The 19,833-nt window shown below is 39.2% G+C and overlaps 1 protein-coding gene and 1 pseudogene across 1 annotated transcript; one reads left to right on the forward strand and one right to left on the reverse strand.

The window, feature by feature from the left end:
- Positions 1-850: 850 nt before the first annotated feature.
- LOC115921011 lies at positions 851-7,919 on the forward strand (annotated as a pseudogene).
- Positions 7,920-10,006: 2,087 nt separating this feature from the next.
- LOC115921029 (atrial natriuretic peptide receptor 1-like) lies at positions 10,007-17,425 on the reverse strand (the record flags this gene model as incomplete). The annotated part of the gene is given in 16 exon segments (XM_030978043.1): positions 10,007-10,090; positions 10,653-10,744; positions 11,556-11,654; positions 12,103-12,277; positions 12,409-12,482; positions 12,797-12,900; positions 13,517-13,669; positions 13,967-14,031; positions 14,033-14,148; positions 14,668-14,817; positions 15,182-15,344; positions 15,640-15,699; positions 15,701-15,712; positions 16,359-16,463; positions 16,608-16,685; positions 17,363-17,425. Coding segments are annotated over 16 exon segments (1,593 nt in total), but the record flags the coding sequence as incomplete, so codon positions are not given.
- Positions 17,426-19,833: the final 2,408 nt, after the last annotated feature.

The following is a 19,833-nucleotide window of genomic DNA, read 5'->3' on the forward strand; positions in this document are numbered from 1 at the left end:
AGTCAAGTCAAGTCAAGTCAAGTCAAGTCAAGACATTTATTCCATACTCCTTTAGAGAAATACATCCATAAATAAAAGAAATCTGGTACATAGCAAAATAACAAAATCAATAAATATGACATGTGAATGAAATGACATGACCTCCGACATAATTGTATAGTTTTACACAAATACCATGCTCCGTTTTGTAATTGACATGATGAAATGTTTTTGCCCATTACCGCACAGGGTAGTGCCTCTCTTAAAACAGATGAAGGGAAGCAGATCTTCCAAAAACTGCATTCTATCAGGTCAGTTGGATCGATTTGATAACACTATTTTTATAATGAACAATGGAATTTTGCAGAGTAATAAATGTTTGCATGTTTACAGACTTATGTCTGTCAATCCTTATCGTCGATTCTTACGATTCTTAATGGATGTTAATGTCAACCTATGAAAAACACAGAGTTGAAAATGCAGTTGAATAAGATTACGTCATTATACCGTGGCGTGATAGTAATAGTAGAACCTGCATATATTATGCATAATGCTTTTAAAATTTAAAGTTGTACACAAGCGTCTTTGACTGGCGTTCCACAGTCGCGCCGAACCCATTCCGACAATTAGATTTATTTGGGAACCGATAAGGAGTGATTACGTCGAAAGATCGACTGGAAATGGGAACTTATACCGTAAAAGTCGCCTGTCGCTAACCCAAATGATTTTGGGTTGACATGTGAGGTTGCCACCTATGGTTATAGTTGGCTCGGCGCGACTTTGATACGCCAGTCTTAAAACGATTGTAGTTTATCAGGAGACATGAATAACACATAGCCTACTGTCCATTCGTTTGCCCCATTTATGTTAGGGTCGCACTGTTGCTGTGAAGAGGCTGCGCCGCGGACCAAGTGGATCTTACTAAGAGCCTGCTGATAGAGCTGAAAACCGTAAGAATACAACGATTCATGTGTGGACTCAGTCTGCGATCGGAAGAGGGCGCTATCTAGGCTAACACCCAGTGCAATATATAGGCTGGTTTCGTTCCAGATACCAGCTTAGAACTGATAAAAAGAAGATCGTTAGTCTGTGTGTGCTACCATTGCAAGTGAAGGTTTAATCAACGCGCCTTCAAACCATCAGTGAAGTCGCATTTGGTTTAGCTGAAAAACTTCTTATTGCTCCAATTTGTAATACTTTTACCTACAGATCTTCACAGAAGTACAATTTCCACCTAAACAAAAGTGTTCACGTGGTACTACTGGCGCAAATCCGCAGCATCAAAATCTTACTATAGTCTTTTTTTGTTTAGGAATTAAACTGTTTTCTCTGTGGTTCCTAAAAATATCAAACTTTAGATGCGGGATTTGGAGCATCCCAATCTCGCGAGATTTTCGGATTGTGCATCGACGTTTCCTAACGTGGCCATCGTCAACGAGTATTGCCCCAAGGAAGCCTGATGGTACGTATGATGTGACCCTAATCTCAATTAGGGGCTGAAAACTGTCGTCGTGTCCCCCCAAAACAGTAATTCCAATTGATAGAATCGATACATTATCCTTCTTTATTGATGTAAAAGTTTGGTGAAGATTTGTTAAAGAATATCATGTCCGCTCTTCGTATTCGCCTCTGTTCCATTTCAGGACATACTTCAGAATGATTCCATCAAACTTGATTGCTCTTCAAGTATTCCCTTATCAGTGACGTCATCAAGGTAGGCCAAAAGTCTGCGTTGCTTTGATTTTCGGTTCTTTAACGAATCCCAAAACTCTCATATTGCCATTATTGTTTTCATTGGGAGACAGGAAGCAGTTAAGTGAAACAAGATAAAAACCATATCTACACTGAATGTATATGTAGCATTTTCGCTGTACGGAGGAAAGTGTGGTTCTGGCAAGCGAGCTACAAAAAACATTTATTTTTTTCAAAAACACAACCGACTTCCCAAGAAGCAATGACTTCTACAAGCAGATGGACGAATACGGGCTTTTCGATATATTTGTCTGCTTTTTTTGGTGTATTGCAAAAATACTTGCTGGTATTAATTGGAGAATTGCTGATTCTTTCCCACGGTCGACAATCTGTTATTAAAGCCAAATACTTTGGTCTTGAGAGACTTTGTCACAATCAGAGAAATGATTCTGATAGAACCGTAGCTGCTAGTCGACGTTGCGATCAATTTGCTTTGTCCTCCGTAGAATGAGGAGAATGTCAAGACTCCTAGATCTAGGCTTAGGGGAATCAATTATGATGCATCTGCCAATTTCTCCACATTGTCCTCTCCATCTTACAAAGCCTTAAATCGCCTCTGCATGGTCTTTATGTCCAGGGAGTTGCAGTACCTTCACCGCAGTGAGTTATCAGTCCACGGCCGACTCAACTCCTCCAACTGCCTCGTGGATAGTCGATTCGTCCTTAAACTTATTGACTTTGGTTTGCTGTCCTTCCGGGAGGGCGCTGCGCGACCTCGCGGAAGCCACGCGCAGCAGACGAGTAAGTCTTGCAGTTCGAGCCATTACTTTGTTCCTTCGGAGAACTTTTGTTTGTGTCTCATTCTAGGTTTTGAGAAGGAGTAATAGTCTTGTTCTTCAGATATTGTTGTTGTGGAGAAACAATTAACTGAAGACACTGTGATTTTTAAGCTCTCTTTCGGTAGCCTATATTATGGATTGTCAGGGTAGTCGTTCAGTTGGAACAGTCTGACCGCACACATCGAATACTGGGTGATAGTCACTTAAGAATGAAACATGATGGTAAGAAAAGGGATTTTGTCCAACCACCATTTGTTTTACACAGAGTTGTTATGGGTCGCCCCAGAGCTACTCCGAGATCCAAAGCGAGGCCCAACTAAAGAGGGCGACATCTACAGTGTAGGGATGGTCATGAGAGAAGTGGCGACACGGGAGGGGCCGTATGAAGTCGAGTCCAAGAACATGGATGTCAATGGTAAGCTAATACGCTATCAGTTCGAAGTGAAACAAATTAGCAATTATTAATCACCAATAACCTTTACATCCAAGCTCAATTCTTGCCGAGCGCCACTATGGCCCAATGTGGTGTCCGACTCGGCGCTGGATGCGATCTTGAACCCCGCAATTCATGATAGTGCTTGTGTTCTTGGGAAGACACTTTACCTGGATCGATTCTCTCGAGCCAGGAGTATAAATATGTACATGTGAGTCCAGAGGACAGATTGTGATGATTTCGAGATGCCGTAAAACTGATCTCATGGCAAACAGGGAAAATCATTCCGAAGTGTTTCCGTAGATTTCTATGAAATGTTATTTAAACACCACTTTTTGTAACTTTTTTTCAGAACCTTCTTTCTATTTCTTTATTTCCATTCCCCTTTAAGAAATACTAAACAAACTGAAGTCGCCACCTGCTGGCCTGCAACCATTCCGGCAACGAGCAACCGCCGAGAACGTCGACTCCAGTATATCCGAGTTGATCAAAGCGTGTTGGGCGGAAAACCCTAAAGACAGACCTAATGTCAACTCGCTGAACGCATCCATCGTCAAAATCAACAGGTGAGTTTAATACAGTGGCTAAGCACAAAGTGAACGCAATCCTAGATGATATCATTCACCAGGCCCCAGTATCATGTTGGTGCTAAGCAGGAAATATCGCTTAGCAAATTGATATGTTAAGCAAAATTCAGCTGAGCACCAGTCTAAAGCAATATCGTTCAATAATCTTTCGGCTGGTAACGTACTTTTCCTGAGATAATGTTTCTATGCTTAGCAAGTATCTGAGTAAGCATCTCTATGAAAATGACCCCTTGGTGTTAATGATCTCCGTGCTGGTGATTTCCCGGGTATAGACAGAAAAACACAGGCACGGGTATCCTAGACAACCTGCTGAATCGAATGGAGCAGTACGCCAACATCTGGAGGAGTTGGTGGAGGAGAGAACCGCAGCCTTCTTGGAGGAGAAGAAACGAGCTGAGACGCTGCTTTATGAGCTCTTACCCAGGTGAGAACCAACGATGTTTATGGCCAGTGTTCTCCAAACACGTCACACGCGTATGATTACTTCTGCGTTCTGGTATGAGCATCTATCACAATACGCAACACCACAGAAGATGATGTCATCTAGATAAAAGAGTTGGGTTCTAGTCAAGACTTAATAAGGCTTTACTAAAAAACACTAATTTTGAACGAAGTTTATTTTCTTCAGTAAAGGTAAACAAATGTGCACGATCTGAGTTTGTTAATTTTTTTTCTTCCGTCGTTTAATGATGACTTATTTCAAACAATATTTTACACATAGTTCTGCCTTTGAAGTTGATATTTCAGCTTCAAATATACTTATAAACAAAATGTCAGCTAAGCAACCTGCCAGCCAAGTTTTCAATTGCCGTGCCTCTCATTATTGTAAAGAACCGTAGCAGATCAGTTGAAGCAAGGCAAGGCAGTCGACCCCGAATCTTACGACAGTGTCACCATCTTCTTCAGTGACATCAAGGGTTCACTGAACTCTCGGCACAGAGCACGCCTATGCAGGTTTGTTTCATTCATGTTTTCCTTCCTGGATTAGTGACATACCACTCGCATCTACCACTCGAGGTTCTGACAGATAATCGCAGATGTACCGGTGCGAAATCATCTATGACCCGTGCAGGCCGTCTTCCTGTTCATGAATTTAATTGCTGTCTACATTTTCAATAGTGACCTACCACAGATGTGCTGACCTAAGAACAGCAAAAGATTACTATTAAAACACAGAGAAGCAAAAGAAATTCGTTATGTTTGGAATATATGCATTTTATCAGCATGATACTTTTCATAGTTTGTCCGTCATTAGATGGTCATCAAACACTAATCTCAGAAAGAGACATTCGGATGACAATGTAACCTACGTGCCTTTTGAATGTACTTTGTGTATATTTTTATGGTTTAGGTGGTCATGTTACTGAACGATCTGTACACATGTTTCGATGGCATCATTGGGAATTTTGACGTGTACAAGGTACGCATGAATTTCTATAATTTATGATTAGAGATTTAGACTTGTCAGCCCAACGTGAAATGGAATGACCCGTGCCTTGTCTATTTTAAAATCTTTCCGTTTACGCAAAATGTTTGCAGTCGTCACTGTTCGACTTATTCGTTGGAGCGCCTTTGTCAAATAGAACTCGGTCCCTTATAGTACAAGGTGACCCAACAATGCAACCCTAAAACATTTGCCTTTAAAACAAGGGATCGGTGGATTTTTATGTTTTGGGTATCAGATTAAAGCTGAAAGCTTTTCTTTCAAATTCTCAAAAAAAATCATGAAAATAGCACTTGGGGTTGCTGAGAAATGCCAATTTTGCAATAGTCATTTTTCATCCTGTACACAAATTCTTCAAACAGTGAAACATTTTACTGTAACCTACTGCATATGTGCAATTATCCTTCATTTGTGCAATGTCTTTATATTTCGACATATTTTTGATGCCAAAAGGTTGAAATAGGACTAAAAAGGATGAGATACCTGTTCAGGTGGAAAATAAAAGGTGTTTCCATCAAATCATTTGTACTCTTGTCATATTATGTGTCGGTTGTTTGTAAGGATTAAGACATGCACAAATAGGTACAGTGAAAATCCCTTACTTTAGTGGTAATTCGTTTGTGTACAGTATGAAAAATGACTACTTTTACATAGTTGGCATTTTCTCAGCAACCCAAAGTGCTATTTTCGTGATTGTTTCAGTATTTAAAAGAAAAAGCTCTCAGCTTTAATCTGATACCCAGATAAAACATAGAAATCCACCAATCCTTTTTTTAAAGGCAACTGTTTCAGGTTTGCATTTATTTTGGGTCACCCTGTACAACTATACAAATGTATACACTATTTATTATGTTATTTTATCAGTGACACGATTTGAATGTGTTAAGAACCTCAGGCTTATATACATTCTATTAGTCTTAACGCTGGTTTCGCGGTATCAATAAGATAAAAGCTCACTGAACAGTTGTTTTTACCTTTTACTGTTTTGTGTTATTTATTTGCAGGTGGAGACCATTGGAGATGCTTACATGGTCGTGTCTGGTGTTCCCGTCCGCAATGGCAATGCGCACGCGCGAGAAATCGGCAACATGGCGCTGGCCTTACTCCAGGCCGTAGGCTTGTTCACGATAAGACACAAACCCGACACCAAGCTGAAGCTACGAGTCGGAATACACACCGGTAAATTAACACTCAATTCCATTCATTGGAATTTCCATCAAGATTTGCGGAAACTTTTGTTTTGATATTTCCTTTGATTATTTCCGTTTTGTGTGTAATTGTTTCTTAATGTGTTCTATTACTGTACATGCATATGTTGGTAGTCGTTGTTACATTGTTAAGTATTTTATGTTTTCATTATACATGTATTTACGGTTAATGACGTTACGCCTATAGATCCTTGTAAAGAGCGCCCTCAATGAAGATTGGTTTTGTAATTTAAATCCAGTGATAATAAGAGTACAAACTATCTACGTATGCATACCATGAGGAAAAATACCTGACCTTACTAAGGGCGCGCCGCGCTATGTGGGATATATAAAACTTAATACCAAAGAACATAATTACCCTGCTGTATTTTCCCTATCAGCTTATATAATCCTGGCAAACGAATGTTTTCTAACTGTTGGTTATTTTGGTTGTCTGTAATTCACAACTAAGGTCCGTGCGTAGCTGGCGTGGTGGGGCTCAAGATGCCTCGCTATTGTCTGTTTGGTGATACGGTGAATACGGCATCTCGAATGGAATCAAACGGAGAAGGTATTTTGGTGTACATCTTCTTATAAGGCTGCTTTGTTTACGCAGGGAAGGAATTTTGGACCATTAGAAATGTTACGCGTACGGGAAACGTATGCAGCTCGGAAAGAAGTCGCAATCATTTTGTTTGCATTGTAATTTCATCGGCACACTACGAGCAATGTACATGTCACATCAAAATAATGAAATGTATTACGTAACTCTGGTGAAATTATCACATAAAAGGTGGTTAAATGGGCCACTTTTCCTGAGCCGCATATCACGTATTCCGTACGCGTACAATTTCTGACGGTCTGTATTGTATTGTCTATATTATACAAGGCGTTGCAAGACCAATTTGAAAGGGCTCATTTGACCGCCAGAGATTCGAAAAAAAATAATTGAAAATAATTGGGGTGGGGGATGGGGTGGGGGGGGTGGGGATGGAGAACGACGTTATCTGATAGGTAGGGACGTTGTTTATTGTAGACGGAAAGGGCATTACTTGACACTTGATGGCGCTATTCATGACGGCTTATTTGCCACCAAGAAATGACATGTTTCTCCGCCAAGCAAAGCTCGCGGTTGCTTTAGAATTGAAAGTTATTTATTTTGGGTTACATCAGGAGATCTTATAAATTACAAAAACAAATTAATGTATTTCTTTCAGCCATGAAGATACATGTTAGTTCCGACACCAAAGTCATACTGGATAGCTTTGGATGCTTCCAACTTCAGTTAAGAGGAGCTGTGGAGATGAAGGTAAGATGACGAAAATGGTTTCCTGCCAGAATTTAAAGAAAATCCTGAATATACTGGCATTGTTTCCATTCGCTTAAAAAGTTCATATTATCACAGAAAATGTTTTACAAGGAGGAGTTTATAAACTTGTTGCAGGACAATCTACACGTGATAATCATTTAGTTATCATATAGGATTTGATGTTATACAGCATTTTGTTTTTTTCATTTTCAGCTGATTAGTGAACTTTATTATTTGTTAAATGCTTTTTCTTTAATGTCCGACAGGGTAAGGGAACTCAAACGACATTTTGGCTTTTGGAAAGCAACAACATTTTGACCAAAAGAGGAGAACTCGACATCAGTCGACTTAAAAACACAGAAACCTGGTTAAATCGACCGCTTGTCGATAATCAGCGACAACCTGAGGAAACACTCGACGATGGGCATATGTCGATTACCGAGAATTGAAAGTTGGTCAACTTCAACAGGCTGAACATGCGCTCTTTTGAGGCTGTATCTATTTGTGTGAATCAGGTTGACAAGAGAAGACATAGGCCAATTTTATCGAGCAGCTAAGCAAGGAAGATTTAAGGAGTCTTATATAGCGCACGTATCTACCGACAATTAGGTACTCAAGGCGCTGGTAATTATGTAAATTTTTGAAGACAGGTAAATGAAGTTTATGAGAATGTGAGACCCATTATGTAGCACCTTTATAAAGGGCATACAAGGTGCTGCGGCGCGTATTGCAGCCACTACCAGAAACACTGGGGCAAACCCCTTCTCTTAGCGATAAGTGTTACTGCGTTCGTAACGTGCATTACACAACACACGGACCTACGGCTTCACGTCCCATCCGAAGGACGAAGCAATAATGGTAAAGTGCCTTGCTCAAGAGAACAAGCACCATGTTCCCCGTCAGGATTCGAACCCATTTACCCCAGCAAACGAGTCGAACACGTAACTATTGGACCACAGCACCCCAAAGCTAAAACTTCACCAATCAAAATGCCAAGAGTTGCAGTTGCTGATGACTATAGTTTTAAACCGATTTCCGCTTGGTACAGTAATTTGTTCGGGTCCAGACGCTAAAAAGAACATATTTTTGAAAGCATGCACTGTAGGCTATTTGACACATTTTGTACATGGTCATATACATTGTCTTCTCAGCTAGACACGAACATTTCCACTGCATCATGCGCATGCCTCATGTGATACCTAATGTATTAACTTATCTGTTGAATTAATGGAATTAGGCGTGCCTGTTGTTATATATTAGTGGTCAACTTGAAAATTTGCACTTACAGCCAAACACTTTTTAAAGTACTGTTGCAATTGTGAAAGATAACTTTATTTGGTCTGCACATGAATATAAAGTATTATTGGCAAATTCAAAGGAATGTTTTATGATTCTCAAAACCGACTTCTTTTAAGGTTGCACTTTATTACTAAAGATTTTGTTTGATTTTTTTAAAAACATGCTACCATATCAAATAGTTTGGGTTTTCGTAAAGAAAACTTAAACAGCTTCTGTTGTCAAATAAGTGAACTTCCATGCAAGAGCTTTATAATTATTCTTCAGTCAGTCGGATTTCGTTACGTTAGTTTGCGTAGTAAAAACATATTTTGTAAAGAGGAATTATTTGTTTATGTTTAGAAAGCCGTATTTGCACGTGTGACTTAGTACAGTGACACGTAAATACATACATATAATTTTACATGACAACAATATTTGTAATAAAACGATAAACGTTTCATATAAATCTTAACTTTAAAGAAAAAATCTGACATTCGGTCGATATTTATATATAGAATGATTTCACAATATAATTATATAGTACAAAATATAGTTATAGTATTTTCATGTTTCATTTACATTGGGTTTCTTTCAGCTGGTTTACACAAATAATGAAAACATTACATATAATTAAGTATAAATATACTTTGTACAGAATTGATGGTAAGTATAGTAGGAGGAGGCCTCACGCGTTGTCATAAAAGAGAACACGTAGCCTAGCAACATTGTAAGTAGATAGAGTAATTGTTTAAACCGTTAATTTTGGATACATTCAACTTGAGGGTTTATCCTTTATGCTCATCAGTTTCTTACTTCTTTGAGCTACTGTACACAATCGACCATGATAAAATTGTACTACCCGAAAAGTACTTAATAGTAAATGATAATAGTCGCATTAGATATATTTTTTGTGTGTAATTTCCCATCCTTTGTGCCAAATTCGTAATCCTTGTCCTCAGAAAAGGTTGATTTTTGTTTTGAAAAACGAACAATTATGAAAATATATGAAAATATAGGTATGGAATATATCATTTTATGAATACAATCTATATGGAAATAAAATATAATTTATATAGTTTCTATAGGACAAAGTACATGTGATGTGATTTTTCAATATACAAGTGCAAGGGAAAAAAGATTGAAAGCAAATGTCCCATTTGTGGATAAAAACACCAGGCCTGTGAAAATGTATATTAATACACATATATTTACAATAATCGCAAATGAGTCCGTAGAATATTTCAATGATATTTTATGATTAGGTGAACTCACTCTCGGTAACCGCATTCACACATTTTTCACTGTTGCCTAGCAACCAATAGGTGGTTTGGACGCCCTTTCCCTGAAAATGAAACAAATTCAAAAATCAAGAATGCAAAAATATGGAGAAAAAAAAATTGTGAAAATGGTCAGCAAATAAAAACGAATCCTTATACTTATTGGATGCAATGCCAACAACTTAAATAAATAGAAATAACGGTGGAGAAAGAAATGGATAAAAGAAAAGATGGGGGTACATGCAAATGAAAACAACTGAATTTGTACTGTTTATCCGAGATAGAATTGCAGTCCCAACCAAAACAAAAAATGCGAAGTTATTAAAAGCTCGTGCAAAACTGCAAAAAGTTACAGTTCAAACTCGTAAACAGAAATTCAGAAACCTCCCATGTTTTTTTACACGATAAAAATGCACTCCGCTTTCAATAGGACGGTGATATCTTGTAATTGATGCGTTTTTCTATGTGACATTAGACTTGTTGGTTGAACTTTTCCCCCGTGGTTCAGTTTTAAGTTTGAAATAAAGTTTTTAAAAAAATGGCTGTTTGGTTATTTGAATTAGCTTTGGATACTCTCAGATCAGAACTTGACTGAGCCCGATCTGCTCGAATTAAACTCAATCATACCTTTAGTGCTACTGCACCCCTGAGTTCAATGTTGAAGCCTCCGAAATCCTCCAAAATTTCCTTGGTGTCCGAACTGATGTGGATCTTCAAAGCTTGGTGGAGGCAGATAAAGACATGTATATAGGAAAATCAGTTATAAAGCAGAACTGCAAGTAGGGTCAAAGAAGGAAGAAACCTGAGTTATTTCATCATTCACTATAGCTGTTACGGCGATTAGGTGATATGATTGTGCTTTGGATGATACAAGCATGGCATTTGGCACGCAGTCAGAGTATGTGTTAAGAAGATATTTGGCGATAAGGCATCGCAGATTTGTCCTTTGAAAAAAAATTAGGTAGAATAACAAGCAATGGCAGCCATTTTGAAAATTGCTTGTTATTCTACCTATATTTTTTCAAAGGACAAATGTTTAATAGATATAATAGCCACATATCTTTCTCGTGACAAAATCTGACTGTGTGCCGAATGCCTTGTTTGTATCATCAAAGGCACAATTCCCTGCAATATTTCCCCTTTCTATCTCGCTATTATTTCTAAATTCGGAATAAGCCCTCACTTTAATTGCACACAGGGATTCTCATAAGTAGACCTCTTTGAAGTTGAAAACAAATTTTTGTCTGGGGGGAATTGTAGTTTTATCAAAATGCGAACGACCTACACTCTATTAAATTCTCCAGCTGTTTTTTTATCCATAAAAGCGGTAAACGGGAGGTCATTCATCAATCAGGACAAACTCTCTAAAGCGCCATCAACGACAAATTGCCGACAGGGCGAAGTCTGAAATCTAAATTACGAGTCGTCAAGGGGAACTACTTATAAAGTTCAAGTTATGAAAATGGACCACTCTAGCTCGCAGTACGAAATGACGGGGTAACCATGGCAACGTATATATTAAAAAAGTACCTTCTCCGTTTGATTCCATTCGAGATGCCGTATTCACTGTGTCTCCGAAGAGACAATAGCGAGGCATCTTGAGCCCCACCACGCCAGCTACGCACGGACCTGAAGTCACAATGAAAAACAAAATTAAAGTGTTGATATCTGCGGGACACATTCATTTTTCTATAACCATTAATAAAATGTCCAAAGTTAACAACAACATCTTCCAACACAACATACTATCTTACACGTCCAAAGAAAAGAGAAAATTACCCCCCCTCAAAAAAAACAAAGAAAACAAACCCACACCTACTCTTGTTTAAGTTTTCAAAAAGTTGTAACGCTTCAACTTTGAATAACGTCTATACATCACGGAAAAGAGCGCAATTGAAAAAGTTCCTTGATGGACCATAACATTGTAAAAGTTATATTAATCCCTATTAGGATTATGGAAGTGCTTCAATGCGTCTATGCAAATCATTATGCTTTTGACCCGTATATTCGCCAAATAAACTTCGGTATCAACAACAATGACTGACATGCCATGATAATGATTATTGGTTACCTATACCTGTGTGTATTCCCACCCGCATATGAAGTTTCTGGTCTCTCTTGTGTCGAATCCTGAAGGAGCCGACTGCCTTAAGCAAGGCCAGCGCCATGTTGCAAATCTCACGCGCATGCGCATTGCCGTTGCGGACTGGCACGCCAGACACCACCATGTAGGCGTCCCCGATAGTCTCAACCTGAACAGAAACGAAGACAAATGTCTTAAAAGGAAGTCTTCCTACGGTGTCCCAACACGGAACAACCAGTTACAAGAGGCTGAAATTGAGCAGAGCATTATTTGGTTTCAGAGGTTATAAGTTCAGCTTACCTTATACACATCAAAATGTTCAATGATGCCATCAAAACAGGTGTACAGATCGTTCAGTAACATGACCACCTGTGGCACAGAGATAAACACAAATCACTTTTGTAAATGCCTATTTTAATACAATTCTTGAGGATACATTTCGTGAAGCTGTCACTTAGCAAGATCAAATCATCAGCCAAAATGTCGTGGGACGTTCCCTACACGTGAACTCGCTGAGAAATAGTTCCTTATAAGGGAATAATAGCCTCCTGAACACACTGAGCAAGGCGGTTCGAGATGCATAAATTGAACTAGAACATTAAGCCGGCTTGTACAATTTCAAAACAAACTGTGGTGTGAGCGTGAGATATCTACAGAACGAATCAGGGATTAGTTTAAAACCACCTGCATGGCGTGCTCTGTGCCGAGAGTTCAGTGAACCCTTTGATGTCACTGAAGAAGATGGTGACACTGTCGTAAGATTCCGGGTCGACGGCCTTGCCTTGCTTCAAACTGATCTGCTACGACCCTGCAAAATTTTGAAAGAAACAAATTACTTTTAGCATTTCTCAAGTTCCCCGATTTTTAAGATCGACATCAAGCTAATCATTGACATATTGAAGACTTTTTTTTTCTTTAAATGCTTAGTTACTTCTCTACATGTACAAAGTCATGATAGGCCTACTTGGCAAATTACAGGAAAGACGCCAATGTCAAAGACTTCCATAAAACTGATGGCGCAAAGGACATGAAACAGGTTAAAGAAATGTGCTTTGCGACGGGATACTAGAGGGAGTGCGTACACTGAAAAAAAGGTGTATTAAAAAGTTTTACATCGGCAGTCCTGTAATGAAACCGTGAGTGTCTGTATCTATGTCTTCATAATAACATCGCCATCTTTGCAGTGTAGCTTTAAAAGAGGAAGGTTTCAAGAGAGAATCAAAGGCGATAACTCTTAGATGGGTCAATGATTATAGGGAGGTTAAAATTTGTTTAAGTGGACATAACGAAAGGCAGTTCAACAAAACAGGAATACAGCAGTTATGTTCTATGGAGAACAATGTCTATGCATATCTTTCACTGTGTATCTTTTAGGAAGCTATTCAAGAGTTTCTTAGATATTTCTGACCTGGGTAAGAGCTCATAAAGCAGCGTCTCAGCTCGTTTCTTCTCCTCCAAGAAGGCTGCGGTTCTCTCCTCCACCAACTCTTCCAGATTGTTGGCGTACTGCTCCATCCGATTCAGCAGGTTGTCTAGGATACCCGTGCCTGTGTTCCTCTTTCTATTCCGAGGAATCATCAGCATTTTAGATCATTAATACTCAGAAGTTGATTTGAAAGAGCCGCTTCCAACAAACAAATTGCTAAGCCACAAACAATTTTGCTTAGAAAAAGCAGGGTACCAACCAAAAACGTCACGCTGTGTATATTGATTTTACCTGGTACTCAGCTGAATTTTCCTTAACATATCAACTTGCTAGCGATATTTCCTACTTAGCACCAACATGAGACTGGGCCCTGGTGAATGATATCATCTAGGATTGCGTTCACTTTGTGCTTAGCCACTGTATTAAACTCACCTGTTGATTTTGACGATGGATGCGTTCAGCGAGTTGACATTAGGTCTGTCTTTAGGGTCTTCCGCCCCAACACGCTTTGATCAACTCGGATATACTGGAGTCGACGTTCTCGCCGGCAACCTGTGGTCTGAATGGTTGACTCAGGCTGCCGGAAGGAGGACACTTGATTTTGTCAACAATCTCTAAAAAGTGGGAAACAAAATCAATATTTTGACAACCACCGTTAAAAAAATAGTGGAGAAGGTATACAAAGGGAACATTTTGCTACGGATGTTTAGGAGTGGCAAGTCGATAGCTCGTGGTCTGAGGCATCCAATTAAAGTTCTGAGGGTAGCTCTGCCAGCTGTTGGTTCGAGTCCAACCTGTGGCGTTACGATGTGTGTGTCCTTTGGCAAGACACTTCTCCCCACTCAGGACTAGATGGGTTCCTGGGAGGGCAGATATATGGTGATTGTGGTTGATTTTGGCTGGTGTGCACCGAAAATGGCAGCATCCAACTGAATACTTCACAGGGAGCTGAGATGGTCTTTGGTACGTTCTATTAGCCCAGTGAGCAAGGGTAATAATGATGTAGCGCCTTGAGCACCAGTTGTGATGGATATGTGCGCTTCACAAATTCGCATTGTTGATTCTTAGCAACAATTGATTGCTAATAAACTTCAACTAGTCGTTGGCTACAGCTTACAAATTCGATATTTTACCACTTAGTTCCATGTTCTTCGACTCGGCCTCATACGGTCCCTGCCTGGTTGCAACTTCTCCCATGAGCATCCCTACACTGTAAATGTCGCCCTCTTTGGTTGGGCCTCGCTTTGGATCGCGGTGTAGCTCTGGGGCAACATAAAGTGACTCTGAGAATAAAAGGTGAAATTACTCCAATAATGAAGACAGGCAATAACGTACAAAATTGAAAATCAACAACAATCTTTACTTTGTATCAAGAAGAAAGGAGATTGACAATGTGCTAAATCTTGGTTGATACAAATAGGCCTACATCTTAATTTTGTTTATCTCTCCAGAAGTACACTTATATATTTATTTTCATTTTGCTTTAAAGAAAATCTCTTTTCAAAGTAAGTCCGTTTGGATTTTCACTTAGAGATAAGCATAACAGAAAAAAAACATGAAAGTCCATTATTTATGAAAGAATCTAGAGTATGCATTTTTAAAAATGAAGGACAATGCTTTGTGTTTTTCGAAGATGTGATGACTCACTCGTCAGCAGGGCGTGGTCACCGAGGGCCTGCGAAGCGCCCTCTCGGAGGGACGGCAAGCCAAAGTCGATAAGTTTGAGGACGAATCGACTATCGACGAGGCAGTTGGAGGAGTTGAGTCGGCCGTGGACTGACAGCTCACTGCGGTGAAGGTACTGCACTCCCTGCATTGATCAATCAGATTCTGTTATTGACCACTTAGCGAAAAAAAAATGCTCCAACATTTCACGTTGAAAAACTTCCACGGCTTAAAGTAAACTGCGTAAGACCCGCAAAATTTAATTCAATTCAATTCAACCGGAAAGGCACACTGACATCTTGAATAACAGTATCCTGGGAAATCAAATCATTTTACTGCTTTTCAAAGGAATAAAAAAAAGAAAATTTTTCTTCAAAAGGGATTGATTTTCCTCCAGGAATCTTTGCTTTCAAATGAATTTAAATTGAGACCACAAATACCTTGATGACGTCACTGATAAGGGAGTACTTGAAGAACCAGTCAAGTTTGATGGAATCGTTTCTGAAGAATGTCCTGCAATTTCACAAGAATTAAATATTGAATTACTGCTTGTGGTGGGCAGATGACATTGGTATATCAACTATTCTAAATTAGTGGAATCCTCCAAATTGTGTTTGTCACAGAGTTAAAAGCAGGACAATGGACAGAATAACGACAGGGCGGATCTATAGAAGCCTCAACGTCTGGCTTCTACATTCAACTCGTCCATGTATATAAGTCACAGGCCTTTACTGATCTTTATTTTATACGTCATGAGTATTTCAACATAAAGCTACCGATACCATTTACGCCGACCATGAAATCAATGAAAATTGGGTTCGACTCGGTTATTTATATGAAACTGTTTTTTTTCTTCAAAGAAATAGTTTACAAGAAATTGTTTACTTGCGCAACACACAAACCACAAATGGGGGAAGAACATTTCAACTTTATTAGTGTTAGCAAATTTAACGGTAAACATTGCCTGGCGTGAGATAGACGGCAATGTGTCAAATTCAGTTCACCTATGCAAAAACATGTAATTCAATATGAAAAGAGTCCAAAATCTTCGTATGTTGTCTACTCCCCAACTCAAAACCAATAGGAAAGGCCTACCCCCCCCCACCTTCGTTACGGCACTGTCTTACTTGTTATGTGATGTCTCAAAAAGACTACGTACCATCAGACTTCCTTTGGGGCAATACTCGTTGACGATGGCCACGTTAGGAACGTCGACACACAATCCGATAAATCTTGCCAAGTTGGGATGCTCCAAATCCCGCATCTGTGGACAGAAATTTCCTTGAGAATAATTATGAGCTATTCGTTTTAAAAGAGTGTTCATTCAAATTTCACAGAGAAATGTGTCCGTAATTATATCCTTTTCAACAGCGAAAGTTAAAGATGATCAACCCTTATGTCCTCTTACGTTTTTCAGCTCAATGAGAATCTCTCTATTCATCTTCACTTCATCTTGGGAGATCCTCTTGACAGCAACAGTTCGACCCTGTTGAAAAATACAAGGGAAAACAAAATACTTAGACAATTAAGACGAGTATTATCTACTGTCAGCTAAGGGGCCTTTAATATAGTTAACACCCCCCGGGTGTAACTCTATGAAATATCCTCTGTGTGACTTAATTTTTCGCTGGCATTTTTTTTTTAAACCAATAAATGAGACCGATTCTGTCAGGAAATCTTGCTTATTTCAACGAACTTTAATTGTACTTTGCATCAAAATGATGATCTACTGCTCCCCCTTTTAGTAGCCTTTCAAAGGCGACTATAGAACTTGTTCAGTAATGATATTTGCTATATGATACTATCCCCCAAATCCATCCATTTCTGAAAGTTACAGCAAAGCAAATGTTGTATATTTCCTTTAACGCCCATTGTCATTGAATTACGTCTGATAGTGATGATTTTGCAGAAAACATGGTAACCTTGTTGGATGTCTTCAAAGTCTCAAGGGCCATTACTCAAACATCGGCCCCGTCTCCTGTTGTTGCTTCAGGCTCCAATTCAGGCCATTGACTTTGGAGACTAATGACCATTTTGGACTTAGGAGACAGTGATCAATTTCCGCCACGGGAAAAGATAATGAAGCCGAAACTCGAACGAAATGAGGTTTGAGAAACTGCCTGCATCTGTTTGTTTGTTTTAGGTTACTTCTCAAACTCTCACCTGGTAAAATGCTGTCTGGGTAAAAACCTGTTTTCCTTCTTCCGTTTTTAAAGAAACACTCCCCTACGAGAGAAAAAAAAATGAAACAGTTTGTTTTAACAACTGATACAAAAAGGGACTCTTTTTGTGACAACGAACGGCTGACAGACAGGGAGACATCTTCCATTGAGGGGAAATTGACATTGAAAATTGAATGAACTGTGATTAATGTGCAGCAGAATTCCCCTCAGGATCACAGCTGCGCGGCTTATTGGAGCCCAACCCTGCTTGATCAGGTTGGCATAACAAGATTAACTTCTTCTCAGAACGATTCAAGGTTTCAAAATGAAAGTATTGCCGTTCTGTGGATGTTTTTGTCGGTACCTGCTTCGCCTTATACAATGATATTCTCGGCATTGCCCTACATAATTCAGGTAGTCAATAACAAAGATTATTAAATTAGGCAAATCGGAATTCAATTTTGAATGTTTTTTGTGGCTTGGCAACCTTTATGGTTTTGTTCATTCGACAATCAGGTAACCGCAACAAATACAGACAACATTCACGGTCATATACTTCAAAATGAAAGTAAACTAATCTTGAAGTGTCCGTGGCCGGGGAACTTACAAGAGAAAACGAAGAGGTTCTGCATCCACGGGCGTGGTCACTTTGCATCTGTAGCTCCTCCCACTTTATTTGCCACGCCCTACTTTGGATAGCGGCATCTCTTTTTAACTTCCTGAATAGAGTTAAAGGAAAATATAAGCTCTAATAGTTCATGTAAAGATTCCTCAATCGGACACATTTTTTTTTCGCTTAATTTTTTATTTTACAACAGAAATGAGAACTGTTGTGTACTATGAAATGGGGTTTTCAATTATTCAACTGATTGATCTCCAGATATTTTTGAACAAAATTAACAAAAATATTGCCATACAATATTGCCGTGAATTATCAAACGGTCATTCGGAAACGTTAGGGACCGTTAGAATAATCATGCGCTTACGGGATACGTGCGGCTCCAAGAATGTTGCCTATTGAATCAACATTTCGTCTGAAGCGAATACCCGTTTGCTACATGGACTATAATTCGATCGGGTTGTCTCCAGATGTGTTCTTTTCATGTCCACTTCAGCTGAGCCCAAGGCAACAAATGTGGGGACTATTTTATCAATTTCAAAATTATGGTGTTTGTATTTGCAAGCAGCACGTGCAGGCAGGCAGGGGCATGGGAATATAATTATCATTAATCATTATTATTCTTTCAAAATCACGTCTTTCACGAATGCCAATGTTTCAGAGTTCGAAATGTGTTATTATTCTCTGGCTCAACGCACATTCCGGAAATTGATTCTGCATAGACCCGAATGGTCGAGTGGCTTAAATAAATTAGATTTGTTATTTTTTTCCGAGGTAGGAGTTATTAAAATTCTGCTTGGCGAAATACGATAACAAGTGTGATTCAGCTACCGTAACGACAATTGTCGTACGGTCACTTTCAATCGTCTGATTTATTTTCCAGAGTGAACATTGAAAGTGTTTTAAAGAAAAGATAAAGAATTAAAAGAAACTGACTGGCCAGCATTTCAGATTTCTGAATTGACCATTTTTAAAATGGAGTTCCCAAAAATTTATTAAAAGCCATCTTTGGCAAAGTGCAGTAACTTACTCTTTTTGTTCATTAATCAGTTACGCCACAACAATACGGCACTTCGTGGTGCCACCGACGATTTCGTTACCAGGGGGAAAAAAACATTTAAAACGACTTTTCTGCATCACAGCACCACCTGTTTCAGGCCTAGACGTTGTTTATTTGATCAAAATTTCAATGCAATTACGAAGCTTCCTTCGGTACGTGGTGGTACCATTTTCCTCCGGAATGCCAAATTGCTTTCGCGCAAAGTGCATTTTTTCTCATCATCGGGTTCTTAAAAGTAATGCCTCCGTGTAAGTGGAAGCAGAGCCCATTATAAATTATGGGCTGCATCTACACTGCAAAAACTGTAGTGTTAATTTAACACCATTCGGTATCTATATAGGACAACACCAGTACAATTTAACAACAGATGGTCCTATATAGATACAAATGGTGTAAATTTAAACACTGCAGTTTTTGCAGTGTATGTATATCGCGACGGAGTAGATTGATGAGTACTCGTAGTGGAGAAAGGACGGGCCGGGTTAGTGTCAAACGGTTCCCTCGTCGACAAAAAAAACCGACTGGCAATGAAATCAAGAGGACCGCTCACCTGTAAACTGCAAGGATGACGGCACTCCCGCCCAGGAGAAGACAACCACGATACGATAATGGTTATCGTCAAGACAGAGTCTGTTGGGAAAAGTGTAGCATTTGACTGAAAAAAGAGAAATGGACTGCTGGAGTGGAATTTGACTAGACTGCTTCTGACTAGCGTCCCATTACAAGGCGTAAATCGGGGGCGGGAGGAGGATACATTCTCACATTTCAAAAATTTTGCATCCCCATTTTTTTT

The sequence above is a fragment of the Strongylocentrotus purpuratus genome, unplaced genomic scaffold, assembly GCF_000002235.5.
Source record: "Strongylocentrotus purpuratus isolate Spur 01 unplaced genomic scaffold, Spur_5.0 spur5_contig_130, whole genome shotgun sequence".
Lineage (NCBI taxonomy): Eukaryota > Metazoa > Echinodermata > Echinoidea > Camarodonta > Strongylocentrotidae > Strongylocentrotus > Strongylocentrotus purpuratus.